This window comes from Hirundo rustica, chromosome 17, assembly GCF_015227805.2.
Source record: "Hirundo rustica isolate bHirRus1 chromosome 17, bHirRus1.pri.v3, whole genome shotgun sequence".
In the NCBI taxonomy this organism is placed as follows: domain Eukaryota; kingdom Metazoa; phylum Chordata; class Aves; order Passeriformes; family Hirundinidae; genus Hirundo; species Hirundo rustica.
In genome coordinates, this window is record NC_053466.1 from 2210700 (window position 1) to 2224945 (window position 14246).

The 14246-nt window shown below is 40.7% G+C and overlaps 1 protein-coding gene across 1 annotated transcript in view; it reads right to left on the bottom strand.

Annotated features, from left to right (window-relative positions):
- Positions 1 to 14246, bottom strand: part of DNAH10 (dynein axonemal heavy chain 10) — a 48449-nt gene that overhangs the window by 14102 nt on the left and 20101 nt on the right. The window contains exons 35-57 of the mRNA XM_040081126.2: positions 13808 to 13999; positions 13524 to 13642; positions 13211 to 13369; positions 12783 to 12918; positions 12553 to 12675; positions 12241 to 12375; positions 11718 to 11931; positions 11353 to 11472; positions 10310 to 10455; positions 9743 to 9895; positions 9212 to 9472; positions 8412 to 8584; positions 7942 to 8035; positions 6728 to 6895; positions 6249 to 6437; positions 5442 to 5613; positions 4341 to 4544; positions 3500 to 3580; positions 2900 to 3097; positions 2190 to 2351; positions 1460 to 1634; positions 441 to 622; positions 100 to 236 (exon numbers count right to left, since the gene is read on the bottom strand). Of these exons, the coding sequence (XP_039937060.1) occupies positions 100 to 236; positions 441 to 622; positions 1460 to 1634; positions 2190 to 2351; positions 2900 to 3097; positions 3500 to 3580; positions 4341 to 4544; positions 5442 to 5613; positions 6249 to 6437; positions 6728 to 6895; positions 7942 to 8035; positions 8412 to 8584; positions 9212 to 9472; positions 9743 to 9895; positions 10310 to 10455; positions 11353 to 11472; positions 11718 to 11931; positions 12241 to 12375; positions 12553 to 12675; positions 12783 to 12918; positions 13211 to 13369; positions 13524 to 13642; positions 13808 to 13999 (3693 nt within the window). The remainder of the gene's footprint in view (positions 1 to 99; positions 237 to 440; positions 623 to 1459; positions 1635 to 2189; positions 2352 to 2899; positions 3098 to 3499; positions 3581 to 4340; positions 4545 to 5441; positions 5614 to 6248; positions 6438 to 6727; positions 6896 to 7941; positions 8036 to 8411; positions 8585 to 9211; positions 9473 to 9742; positions 9896 to 10309; positions 10456 to 11352; positions 11473 to 11717; positions 11932 to 12240; positions 12376 to 12552; positions 12676 to 12782; positions 12919 to 13210; positions 13370 to 13523; positions 13643 to 13807; positions 14000 to 14246) is intronic.

The window sequence follows — 14246 nt, forward strand, 5'->3', positions numbered from 1 at the left end:
CACCACTTTTTAAGCACTTCAATAGGAAAAGTGGGCAGTCTATGAAATAGTCAAGTATTCATCATTTGTTTCTCTGAGTTTGATTCCAACACATTTTACCTTTTCTTCCTTTGGCTTGACTGTTTTAACTACATCACAGTAGGTCACCACTGCTTCAGCAAACTTTAACATTCCCAGCCCTGCTCTGCTGATAGCTTCCATTTCTTCCCAGGTAGTATTAAGATTCTTTAGGAGAGCTAAATTGGCAAACACAATAATATTGCAAGTGAGCTCAATAACTGTGCAAAAACCCTCACAGAAAGAGCTTTTCCTACCAGCAGCATCAGCCAATGTCGTGACAGACAATAGGAAACATTTGTCAGAATATTAAAGTGACTCTCTTGGCTGTTCCCATCAACAAGATCCTATATTCACTGCAAGTGCCCAGAACAGGAATTCACCTCTCATAGCTTTCACGTTGCTCCATGGAATTTCCCTAAAATCCGTTGTCAACAAAAGTCGCAGGAAATTTGTGTCAGCCATCATTGCTTTGGCATTCTTCCAGTTTTGTTCCTTGTAACCTCTCATTATAAGAATACAGTCCAGAACAACCTGCACCTGCTTGGGGGGTGTTGCAAAAGATCTAGAAAACAGGAGACAAAAAGAGAGAACAAAGGAGACAAAGCACATGATGCCAGACATGGATGCTTCTGTTCAGACAGGCATTGCAATACAGGAGCCTGTACATGAGACAAGCCACAACAGCGAAAAAGATAACCCAAGTCAGACAATAAATTATTAATTACTCAGAAGCTCAGAACCAATTATTGTATTCAGACAATTTGAAATCCAGTAAAGGATTTCAACAGTGGAAAGCTTAAAACACTGAGCTTCAATATTCTTTCCTAGGGCAGTGAAGTAGCTGAAGAAAAATCCAGAGATCCATGAGAGAAAGGAAACTGAACAAGTGTGGCAGGGAAGGGAGAGCCATTGCTATTTTGGGGACAACTATTTCCGGGAGAGCCAAAGACTGTATGTGCATTTATATCAATCCTAAATATATATATATATATATAAAATCAAAATATAGGGAGGAGTAAATTCAGCAGGGAAATACATTTTTGTACTATGGAGGTATCCCTGAAAACTAACTGTTATGTGTTCCTACTTACACAGGAAAAAAGGAGGAAGAATGAACATGTTTGGACATGTTCAGGCAAAAACCAGAGCAGGTTCTGGTGCATCAGGCACAGGCCAGAGGATGAGATAAACAGCAAACAAAGGCCTGGAAGAACTGTCTTTAGGCAAAATTGTGGGCTAGGAATCAGGGCATTCTGCTGGGACCTCTGTACCCAGACAATTGATGTCCTGACCTTCACAGGTCAGGTGAGAAATATGAGGCTAAGGCTCAGACCCAGCAAACAAGGGTTTCTCCGTGTATTTCCCAGAGCTTATGCTACTGTACATACAAATGAGTCACCTGAGTTCAGTAACTTCAGCCTTGTCAAGCTTCTCCACCTCCCGTTTGGCAGCTTCCATAATAGGCTTGATTTGATCCAGTGCTGCCTCAGCCTCTGCCTTCTCCACAGCAATGACTTTATTCTGTTCCTGTATCTCTATAGCTTTCTGTTCACCCATTTTTTTCTTCTCCTCAGCTAGTAATTGGAAAGGCAGGACCATAAATGGATCATTCAAGTTTGCATAAAGAACATATACCAACACACTAACAGAGATTTACTCATTGCTGAAAATCAGAAATTACCAGCAAGTCAGAACCTTTGTGTTGCCAGCTTTCCTCTGGCTACAGTTACATCACCAGGCTAGGAACAGTTAGTGTTCCACACGACAGCAATGCACAATCTCTTCTCCTCCACATTTCCCTCTGATTTTCCTCTAATCCTAAATTTCTGAATCACAAGTTGCCTTTCTTGCTGCTGCCTTTCCCACATTATGCCCTACACCATGGAAAGGGAAGACAAGGGCAGGCAAAGGTTGTGGAAAGTACTGTGGGCCAAATGTGGAGCAAAGATGGCAATGTGGGCAAGGCAGGGGACCTGCTCTTCTGGCATGGCATGGGAGCAGCACACACAACAAGAGGGATACCTCGAGAAGCAGCTGGAGCTCTTCAAGGGTTTCCCAGCCCAGCCTAACACAGATGATGTGAGCCCTGCTTAGCCCAGGGGACCCTTCAGTAGCTGTGAACTACCCACCTATTTCTGTGTTCATTTTAATGTCTCGTAACAAAGCCTCACAAGCAGCTGTTTTTTCTGTTAGCACAATCTTTTGCTCAGCAAGTTTCACGTTCAGCTCAGCCAGCTCTACAGCAGCTTCCTTTAGTTTAACTAAGCCCCCATCCAGCCGTTTGCATTGTGCTAGATAGGGAAAAAAGGGAGAAATGTCAGTGATTCATTGTGTTCAAGCACACAGCAACAGACAATCTCACAAAGAGAAAACATCCTTAGCTGACATAGTGGCCCTGTGCCACAAATTATTTGCCATGTGACACTGTTTGTGTTTTATCCTCTTCACATATTTCAGTGCCACTGAAGTATGAACAGGAATTGCGCTTGAGGAAGAAAGTTAAACCCTGAGCGAGGCCACGCTGGTATTGGATTTCAGCACGACTCCTCCCCAGGCAGAGGAGTGTCTGCTTTGGAGCTTCTGGCTCATGTTCATTCACAAAAGGATTTGAGGAGAGCCCACTGTTTGCCAGAGTCTGAACGTTCACACGTGGCCAGGATTTTGGGTCAGTGTCAAAACACAGCCCCACGGCTGTGTGCCAGCACAGCATTTGAGATAGTACTGCTAACACAGTTTTTGCATATTCTGGATAATATGTGGGATTCTCACCAGAACCTCTTTTGTTTTTAAAATATTTAAATCACTTATTAAAAAGGAGAAAACATCTACATAGCCTTACCTAAAATGAACTCGTTTTTCTCCTCCAGCAATTTTGCATAGGTATTGAGAAAATCAAGGTAATTTTTTGGTGTGACGTGATTTCTACGTCTCAGTTTCTCCAGAAATTTCTTGCTGAAATCCCCTACAGATTCATGCACCATGACTATGTGGTCAATCACTGATTGGAAGTTCTCTGGTGGGATACGTGGGTTTTTTCCTAAAATTGGGCAGAAGAAATAAAACATTTCAAATATTTGTGGCTTTTTTCAGAGTACACAGACTGCCATCTTTCTTTTGTACATCTAAGCCAGGCACAAAGTCTGTTTTCTGGGGCAAAGAGCAAGACCAGGGCAAAGGCAGAAAGGAACCTCCTGGTAGGCAGCCCACATTGTCTGCAGAGTTGGGAACTTGAATTTTAGCAATTTTCAAAATCTATTTGATCAAGACACTACCATGCAGTGACATTTTTGGACTGGGTTTTCACATTACCCGTTTAGACTCAAGGTAACAAGCACAATGGGAAATGAAATTGTGAAATGTACAATAACTGCAAAGTAAAGGATATATTTCTTAGGCTATGCCAAGGGTAAATGGGTTGAAATACTGACATGTTACATACCCAGAAAGGATTGTGCCACTGCACACAAGGCCTGGGCAGGCCAGGGCAAGAACCAGTCAATACCAGTGTTGTTGACAAGACCTTAAAATAAAAGGACAGTGTTATCTGAAAAAATCCCTTTGTAAAACTAACCCCTAATCAGAGATGCAAACCTCTAATTAACTTTATTTTCATCAAGAATTTGTAAATTGGTCTTGACTCCTTCTTAGGAACAGAATTTACCACAAAGCTCATACTTCCATTTTGCCAGTAAATAATGAGCTTTGCCCCTGTGTCCTACTGTACCATTCCTTAGGCTCTAACGACACAGTCAAGAGCTGCAATAAAGTATTTTAGGGCCTGGTTCAGCATTCCCACCTGTACCCGTCCTTCACAAGTCTCTCCTGTTTCCCAGGTCTCCTTTCAGCCTCCTGCAGCACCTGCCAGGCTCAGGTGTTTTTTCTCTCCATGGGTGTCCCTCCCGCCACACCCTTTTTTTGGATTTGGATACAAAAATATTTTTCTTCCCACCATCCTAGTTTCATAATGATTTAAAATCACAGTATCTGCTGTAAATTACAGAAAAGAGGCTGCAAAGGCTGCTGTGTGCTTCCAGTTCAGTGAGGATGGCCAATTGATTTCAGCTGGAAAACAAACTGATCTGATAAATGCTAATCAATATTGTTCACTGATATGTGGTAATTAACTGGAAAAAAATCATGCTATGCAAATCCTCAATCATCAAACCTGCTCTGCTTAGTTTTAGCTGCCAGACATCTCTCAGTGTCCACTGGAGATTTTTCTCCTGCCTGTAAAACTGTATTTCACAGGGAAGGGACTAAGCAGAGTACACAGCTGATACCTGGGAAATTTCTGCACCACGTTCTCAGGTCCTCCCCAACTGGGGACATTCCCAGGACAATGTGAAGGTTGCTTGCACATTTACTTATGAAATACTGCCAGATACTCTCTTTAGCTGAGCCCACGCCAGCTCTAGCAGCTTCTTCTCCAATCTGAGTTAGTATGGAGTCTTTTTCATCATCTGCAAAAAGGGCTGGCACCATTCCTGCAACATAAGGACAGAAGAATGCTAGTGAGAACAACCAGTAAGAGGAAACCATATGGCTGGGGATAGGGCAGATGAGAAACCAATTTTAAACCCAGCTCTGCAAAAATGATTCTGAGTAGTTTTGAATGAACCAATTCATCTCCCTATGCTTCTCCTCCTCCCCAAAGTCCTCATCCAAAATAGGTCATACTTGGGATTTAGAGGAATAATTAATGCATTTTTGTTTGGGCTTCAGCAATGTATACAAAATGCCACAGGAACATAAAGTACTTTTAACTCTGCAAAGAAAATCTTCAGTAGTGTCTGTGAACCATCAGTTCACATTTTTGTCCTCTCAATCTTGTGGCAAATACTGCATAAGTAACTTAATGACAGACCAGGGACAGGGAAAACTAGAATAAGGAAAAGGATAAAATTAGCTCATCTGTTCTCATATGAGACCGTGGAGGAACTTCTATTGAGAGGGTGGTCACACAGTGCCAGCTGCTGCTCACTTCCAGCTGCTTCATTCACTAGAAGGCACCAAACTACATTTCAGGACATATATACATAAATATACATGTGAACAGTTGCTGCAGTTCAGGTGAATGCTATTCAAAAGCCAATTGGACAAGTGGGTTTGTGGCCAATTGCAGCTGAAGTTTCCCTCAGTCTTGGAAGAAATCTGAGACTCCTGCAGCATCATCACCAGCATGAATGAACTCTAACTTCTCCAGACATATAAATAACTGTAAGAAGATTTCAGAAAGCCATTATTAAGGCCAAGATCATTTCAGGTAGTACTGAGAGGTGTAACTAACTAAAGCAGCAGAGGACACAGGATGAACCAGTAATAGCTGTATCAAGGGTACATTTCAGATTATGAGTCACAAGCAGAGAGGCTGCCAGTGGCACCTGAAGTCAACATGTTGTTGATGAGTTCCAGGAAACTCTCTTCTGCCACGTGGCCATCTGTAAACAAGAAGACGATTGACCTGTCCTCAATGCCCAGCTTCTGGTACAAATTTTTCAAATCATCTCGGAAATTATTTTCTCCATATCCTCGACTCAAGATGATCTCAAATACCTAAGGATGAAAACATACACTGAGAAGACACAGATGGACCCAAGACATGATGGTAAACTCTGAATTTCAGTCTGAATTTCAGTTAGACTGAATCAAAGTGGTTGGTTTGGCCTCAGTCATCAGTAACTATTTAAGTATCAATAAAACTGTGCATTTGTACAACTCTTGGTGCTTTTTCATTTTGCTTTGCATTTTCAAAATTGCATTGTGTTCGGCCTCCTTTTTTGTTCTTTCCATCCAAGCCTTTTTAAGTAAAGTGCCTCTGAGAGGAATATTTCCTCTCTGAAATAATACAGTATCAATCACAACAACCAGCCCTGGAGTGCTGCTGTAACACATGTAAGTATCAACAGCAGTAGTTAGGGACAATTAGTTGTTCATCACCAAACCCATCCTTGTTTTTCTTCCCCAGTGCCAAAATCCAGACTCAGGCACTGACAGCTTCCTGCCCAGATCACACACAGGATCATCTTGGATCTCCTGGCAATCACCTCACCCGGGGTTTCTCTCCACGGGGAAGAGCTGCCAGCCTCATCTTGTCTTGACTGACTGACTCACCCCCATTCCCAGTTTAATCCTGATCACAATTTCACTTTCCTTGTCTCTTCTCCCAGCCCAGACACGGGGTGACTAACCTGGCACCCAGCTGTGTGAGCAGCCAGCCTCGTCAGGGACTGCTTTCCTGAGCCTCCCACTCCGATCAGCAGCGCGTGCCCGCGGTCCATGCGGATGATGCGATGGATACGGATTAAATGCTCCAGAGCATCGTCAAAAAGAACCAGATTCATTTTAATATGATACTCGTTGTAGTCATCCAAAATCTCCTTCAGAGAAAAGTGAACAGAGCGTTACTAGGAGATCAATGAAACAACCAATAGCACTAAGAAAATATCCCATTCAGCAGCATTATTCCTTTCCCATTCCCCAGGGAAAATGAACTATTGGAAAACACTGCTGAGTCTGTAGCTGATCCTCAGTTTTCACCCCTGCAAACCCCAAATGGGCATCAAAGCACATAAAGTTCTGTGTGCACACAGAACAGAACAAATTTCCTGCAGTTTGAGGCAGGCTCCTGCCTGTTCCTCAGGCACAGTTCCCAGCTGATGCACTCTACCTTAAAGAGAGCTTTTGCTACATCATAGTCTTGAATATCTTCATAAACACGAGGTTCTGCCTCATTCAGGGCTGTTCTGAAGTCTCCAAAAAGAACTGGATCCCTCATGACGTGCTCCAACTCATCCGCAAAATGCTCTTCAACCAAGGTTTTTATATGGCCTTGCACCTTCAAGGATATGAAATGAGTCAGGCAACACAACAAAGCATTTGATTGTGCATCCAGTAATGCTCAGAAAGGTGATAATGCAGATTCTTGCTCAAATACTGATTTATTTCAAGGTGATGCTAATGTCACTAGAAGATCCAAAGATTACAGCCCCCTTCTGTGTTCTGTGTACAATCTAAAATGATATCATTCAGTTCAAGAATGGCTCAAGCCAATCAACTGTAGAACATGAAAACAAAAAAGGAGAAGCCTGTTAAATAAAACACCTTCTCATATATTGGTGTAAACAGTATATTAATAAACTTCCCTTTTCAGCATTCATAGATATCTCACCAGAAAGATCTCTCACAAAGTTTCAAAGTCTGCATTAATATTCTGCATTGTGAAAATTGAGCTGGAGATGTATCGTTCTATGTTAGAGGAGAATGTTTTAACTAGAAAAATCTGAAACTGTCTTGGCCTCTTTTTATCTGAGTCACTTGCAAAGCAAGCAAAGCAAGTTGCTTCTGGACGAGTAAACTTTACCTCTATTTCTCTCCTAAATCTCAGGATTTAAAATTGGAATTGTTCTCTTTTGTGTTTTATGATAGAATTTAAAGCATTTTCCAATTTGCATAACAGCCAGAACCGAATCCACTGTGCAAGAACTTGGCTTTTATCCTTTTTACTACTTGACTGTACAGTCACATTCTGGTACAACCCTTCCTGAAGGAAAATACTGACTTGAAGTGATTTCCTGAGTTTTCTCCTGTACTTCTCTCACACTCTGTCACCTGTTCTTCTGCCAATCAATTTCCCTGGACAGGCAAACCAAGTGATACTTTCCATTCCTTCAGCAGATCTGCTTTCTTAGTCTGCCATCATCACACTGTTCTAGGAAAAAATCTTCTATGGGCCGTGTTTGAAATTAATTAGCAACATCTTGCTTAGACAAATCTGCAGTTAGACAGCAAGACCCGAGTCCAACACTTGGTAGTGTTTCTGTTGCAAATTAATTGCCATAATAATAGTCAGTGACTACTAAAAAACTGAAAGAAATTACTCACCAGTTCTTTGTCTGCTTCATTAATCAGCCTGTCATGGAAAACCCTCAGGCATTCATTCCTCCAAACTCTCACCATCTGGGTCACTGTGTGAAACCTGAAATAACATCAAAATGTCAGACTGTACCAAATGAGCTGACATGATTCCTAAGGCCATATGGTTAATAACAAGGACCAAATTCTGGATCAATCTTTTTACTCTTTATGATTTGGTTCTTTTCATAATAACTATTTTGCTTGCATTTTTACCTCTGGTATCTTATTTAAGAGAGACTAATGCATCAGGTTTTGGCATCAAGAGTAAGATCACAATTTAGGATGTTCTATTTCTCATTGTGGTTTAATGAAAAGTGACCAAATGTGACAGATTTTCTGTACCAAATTACCTCAATTTCATTCAGATTCACCAAAAAAAAAAAAAAAAAAAAAAAAAAGAAGTGTGGGACCACTAATGACAATTTTTCTATTCTTACCTTTCTGGTTCTGTAAGAACAAGTCCATTATAGACCCTGGAAAGATCCCGCAGGTTAAAAATGTAGTGGAATTTGGAAGGAGTAGGGGGCAGATCAGTAATGATCATTTTATAAAGTTCCAAAGTGCACAGAGTAATCTTGTCAGAGATGGCTGATATGGACTCATTAAAGGTCTGCAAACATGAGAAAGAAGAGGTGTTTTCATGAGATACCCCAGACAGAGCTCAATGCTATTAAACATAATCTGCTTTCCAGCTTTTAAACCTGTTTGGTTCAAAAATTCTCTGTGGTATGAACATTTTGTAGTGAAATGTTTAGGGCAGGCTCCGTCTTCACTCTGGAACCTGCTGAGTGCTCAAGATAACAAACTCAGTGACTGGAATTCCCACAGGATTTCTACAGCAGAAAAATTAAACTGCTCTTTTCTTATCTAATGTTGGAGGTGCTTTGCCAGTAATGCAGTCTGTTGCATTATATGACATTTTTCACACTCATTCAGGAAAGAGTTTTCTGATCTTTGTGTGTTTGCTTAAAGGAGCTGTAACCAAATCATTCACACATTTCAAGCCACGAAGAGCCCCAGGTTTATAAATTATCTGCTGGCTTGAATGTTTACATATTACACAAGAACAGTGTGAAACCCTTTGAGACAGAGAAGAGGAAAAGAAAAGTTTGTGTGAGGTTCTAGGTATAAACAAAAAATGGTAACAAAGATTTCAGGTCTTGTAACAACACAGAAATAAATGTATTTTTAAAAATGATACACCTGTTGAGCAATCCTTCAAAAACAGTGAAATTACCGCAGTGTGGCCTTTCAGGATGGAGAAGTAGATCAGATTCAGCGATTGCTCAGAAGGAAAAGGGATGTTAAAAACACTGAAGAGTGAGATGAATCGAGGGTCCACTTCATTCCGACCTCCTCCAGCTTTGCCCATGGCAGCAACAAAACCCAGGTCTCGAAGAAATTTAATGTTCATCTCTTTACCACGGTCGTACATGAAACCTTTCTCGAGCAGCAGCTTCAGCAGGGCGATGGGCTGCTGTGTGCCGTACTCATCAACCTGCAGGATACACAAGAGTCAGGAGACATCAAAGCACAGTACATCAGCTCACCAGCTACTGCTTTAAATGTGGGAATATTGGGTTCCATACTCAGGAGAACATTACAGGGACTAAGGGACACTTTGTGAACACTCATCCCGATGTCTCCTATAGGGAAATACCTCTTCTCTGAGATAAACTAAATGCACACTGGATTTATACATGCAGGGACCATACCAGTGCCACCCCAAATATTTCTATATTACCTTGCAAAACTATTCCCAGCTTACCCTTGGCATATTCATATCATCCATGAACACAAGGAGACGTTTTCCCATGGGAGGGCCAAAAGTGTCTTTAGTGCGTTTTTCTACGTTTGTCTCCAGGTTTCTCTGAATGTCCATGGATGTGGTACGAGAGGAGAAGTTAATTACCAGCACCAGCTGCAAATAGGAGGAGATGATAATAATGGATTCAAACCCGTTTTGTTGTTTTGGTTTGGTTTTTTTACTAGAGCATTCAAAAATATTTTTATAGTAGCTGTCAGACACACAGGAAATGCTGCTCAGGTCAATTATTCACTTGAATTACAGATGACAGAAGTAATCCCATCCTTAGCACTTTGACAATACATTTTAACTTTATATAATTGAGTCTGTAAAAGGTAAAAGAGGACAAAACATCTTTGATCTTGTAGAATTTTCAAATGAGTCACACACTTTGCGTCTGGAGTTTGCAGCCACATTACCCAAGTCAATATTGCAACCTGTAGACTCAGGCTTCACAATGCAAATTCAACACAAGGGCAAAGAATGGAAATGCAGCTTTACAAAGAGAGCAAAATGTCTCACACATACATTAAAGTCTTTGTCCAGATTGTTTAGGAAGTTCTGTGTGGTTGCTGTCTTAGATGTACCCGATTCACCTACAAGCACAACCGGGCGTTTCACTTTTACCATCTGTTCCAGCAACCAAGCAGTGCGTGTGGTATCCACTGTGGGCACTGAAAAAGAGCAGGAGCACAATCACTGGCTAAATGAAAATGCACTACAGCTGGGGATTTATATTTATAGAATAGTGCTGGAACACACTCTCAAGGTATTAACATGCAGTTGCACAGAGACATAATCTGAATTAGCGATTCACTAACAATGCTGAAAGAAAATTTTAATTGCTTAACCATCTCTTTTCAGTCTTTGTCATAGGGACCTTTTCTTCTATATATATACGCTAAAAAAGAAGTTATCTTTGATATAGGAGGGTCATGGTTTGGTTAAGCTCCATTTAATCCCTATTTCAAGGATATAATCAGGATTTATTTTGATCATAAGCATTTTCCCAGAACTCTAGAGAGCTGAATTTTTTTCTATGTGAATTGCCTGCATTTGGAGCAATTTCAGAAAATTTATTTCTCATTTCAGTGAAGTTAACCTGTGCTGAAGTTAACCTGTGCTTGGAGTATCACTGTAAATTAATGTGCCTAAATTTGTCTTTAACTATGAAAAGCACCATTAAGCAATGCTTGAAGTAACAACCAGTAACAGCCCTAAGAATGTGATTTTTATCTACTGAATACCTGAACAACGAGCTGTTTTCCTAGAATTTCTGGTAGAGCAAACTGTGCATCTTCTGCTATTCCAGCTTTTAAAAGGCATTATTAGCTCCTAAATAAGCCTTATTAACTGAATCGTGCTTTCATCCTTTCCTCACTTTTTGATTACACAATGCTGTAAACATCAACTTTATGACTGCTAAACTACTGTGAGAAGAACTCTGAAGAAACTGATTTGTGACGACCTTCAGTACAGAATAAGGATGTCTCATGTTAAGTACCATGCACTCAGTGGTGGCACATTATGAATTAAAAGCACATCATCACTCTATTTTATCTTACACTCACCTAGAATGTCAAGAAATTTCACTTCAGGATCATGAACATATGCAGGAACAAGTTGCATCCAAGGTACCCAATTTTTTTGAGATGCATCAAAATGGAAGTCATACAAAGTTGGCAGCTGACCTGCAAACCATTAAGCAACTGCAAGTTTTTTAGGACACTGAAATATTTCCTAAGAAAACAATCTGATTGAGATGAAACTGAAAAGTAAGATTACAGACCAGTCTGGGCAACACTTTGTTCTATTTACAAGTGATTTAACCCATTAAGGCATCAACCAAAATTCCTTTACTCTAGCACCTTCATGAAAACTATGACTTTTCTATTCCAATGAATGGGATTCAGATTAAATTAGGATAAGATCCTACCTGGCAGCTCCCCTGGCTTAGCCAGGACGTTCTCACCCTGAACAATAGTCATGCAGGAAATCCGTTTAACATTCTCATCAAATTTAATTCTCCCAGCATCAAGAAGTGAAGCACCTAAGGAGCAATACAAAGCTTCCAAGAAAAAACACTCCAGAACATCAGGATTTTCAGGCTGTACCAGCAGGATGTTCAGCATCACAGTCAACTGCACGATCTGTTGGAAAAAGGACAAATCTGTAAACAAAACTGCCATTTAAATGCATGAAAACTCTCAATATGCTTTCAGCTGATTGCTGGTCTTTTGTTCTTACAGGTGGATCTACTGCTATGTGTATTAAGTTCAGTAGAAGAGCATTGTTAGGTGCTAAATTGTTTGGAGCCTTTTTGTGCTTGTTCATCAGCAGCAAACTGACATTTCAGCACAGACTCTCTTCCTGTGCCTTCTTTGGGAAGGTTTTACTTTCTCCATAATTCAGTTTTCTTTTTAGTTAAACATGTTCAATCTTTATTCTCTGTTTCTTACCATATTTAAATCTGTTTGAGGAACAATAGTCTTCAGCCTTCGTTCCTGTTTGCCATCCACAATTCCCTCCACAATCATATCAATAAGGTAGGGCACATACTTTTGAAAGAGACGATCCAATTCCACTTTCTCATTCTAAGGAACACAAAAAGACAATAATTCAGCTAGAAAGAAAAGTTCTGACAACAGAGCTTCCCATCAACACCTGGCTGACCAGATATGATTGTTCTTGAAGGAATCACTTCTGCCAAAGACCATCTACAGTTCAGTGTTAAATACAGATACTCTCTGAACAAGTGCAGAAATTCCCACCTCATTTTCTCTTTCTTTGACCCACTTCTGCCAGTAGGGCTCATATCTCAGATTTTTAGGATCTACAAAGACCATTCCACAGCGGGATACTGTGGCAGGAGATGCATACTGTAAGTCCCCAACCTACAAAATAATCACACAAAATAATGATACACACTAACTGCTTTTCAGGCTTTGAAGCCCCATCTGTATCTAACCCTTCCTGCATATTATATTGTACAATTCCTTACCTCAAACAACAAAGCACAGTGTGCCTGAAGCCTAATCCGCTCCCCATTTGCCAGGGTCAATAACTTGTTGTCATCCATGACAGAATTCATGTTTTCAACCCAGAGAGCATCCACATCTCCATCAAAGAGAATGTACCTGTGTACAAGAGCCATGGGGCACTGACTGATCTCTGATTTTGCTAACATATTTCTGAATTCAGAAGTGTCATCAAAGGTGTCATTGTCAGTCCAGGCATTTTGAAGTCTACCATGCATTTTTTATAATTGCATAGTTTCACTGAGACTAGAAACTCACAGGAGACAGAAAGACCCCTAGACACTTTCTATTTATTTAGCATTTGGTTTTTTAAATAGTGCTATATCTATTTTTTTTAATTGATCTGAACTCCAGGATCTCAAAACCACCACAAGGATTTCTAGCTGCCTACCTTCTCTCTTTCTTGTCAGTGGGTCTGTTGATATCCCGAAAAATGTTTGACAGGACTCCATCTGTCCAGTCTCGTGTGACAGGGTCAAGGACCCCATACAGCTCAATCACACTCATAGCTTTAGGGTTCAGTGTGTAAAGCTTTGTCGGCAATCCCAGCCTAAAGACACAGCAAGAAAAGCAACAGTGAAATGTCACAGCATCATCTCATGCTAACCCAAGCAGCTGGGCAGCTGTTGATCCCGTCATGACTGGACAGAGCTGAGTAATACAGGCTGTGCCATTTTACAGCCTGCTTTACATTCTACACTCACTTGTTTTGGGCCTGGCACAAGGTTTTAATAACAACTGTCTTGCCACCTCCAGTAGGTCCAACCACCATTGTGGTATGACGAGTTAACATTGTCTCATACATCTGAACTACTTTATCCACCTGAAAAATAAACATGGGTTCAGTAGTCCACTGTCATAACTCCTTGGACAAGGTTAGCAGCTGGGCTATATCATGTAAGTTTTCCGGGAGCCACTCCAGGGTGCAACAATGCACCTGCAGCCTCATGTTTAAAACAAAACCTCAAGCAATTAACATCTTTTATACCTGGACTGGTAGAACAATATAACCCCGTTCTTCCAGCACTTGTTCTACAGCATCATTAAAGTCAGGGTAGCGGACTCGAGGGCAATCCAGGCCAGGAAACAGGTCAGAGATTAGGCCAAGGAAGAGAGGTACATCTTCAAAGACAAATTTAGGAAGATTCATATCTCGCAGAGCTCTCATTAGCACAACTTCCTAGACAAAACACAGCAAAACCAATCTTTACCAAATAGTTAACTTAGCAGCTAAAATGAGGTACTTCAAGACTTTAAATCTTTAAAAATTATTGCTCAATTACCTCAGTACAGCTTTTAGAAAATTTTTTGTCATCAGTTTCTAGTGGAAACAACAGTGGTTATTTTATAAGGATTAAGCATATCAATAACTAAGAATAACACACTGCTTTTTTTCTACCATGTTAATCAAATGCCAAATGGCTGCA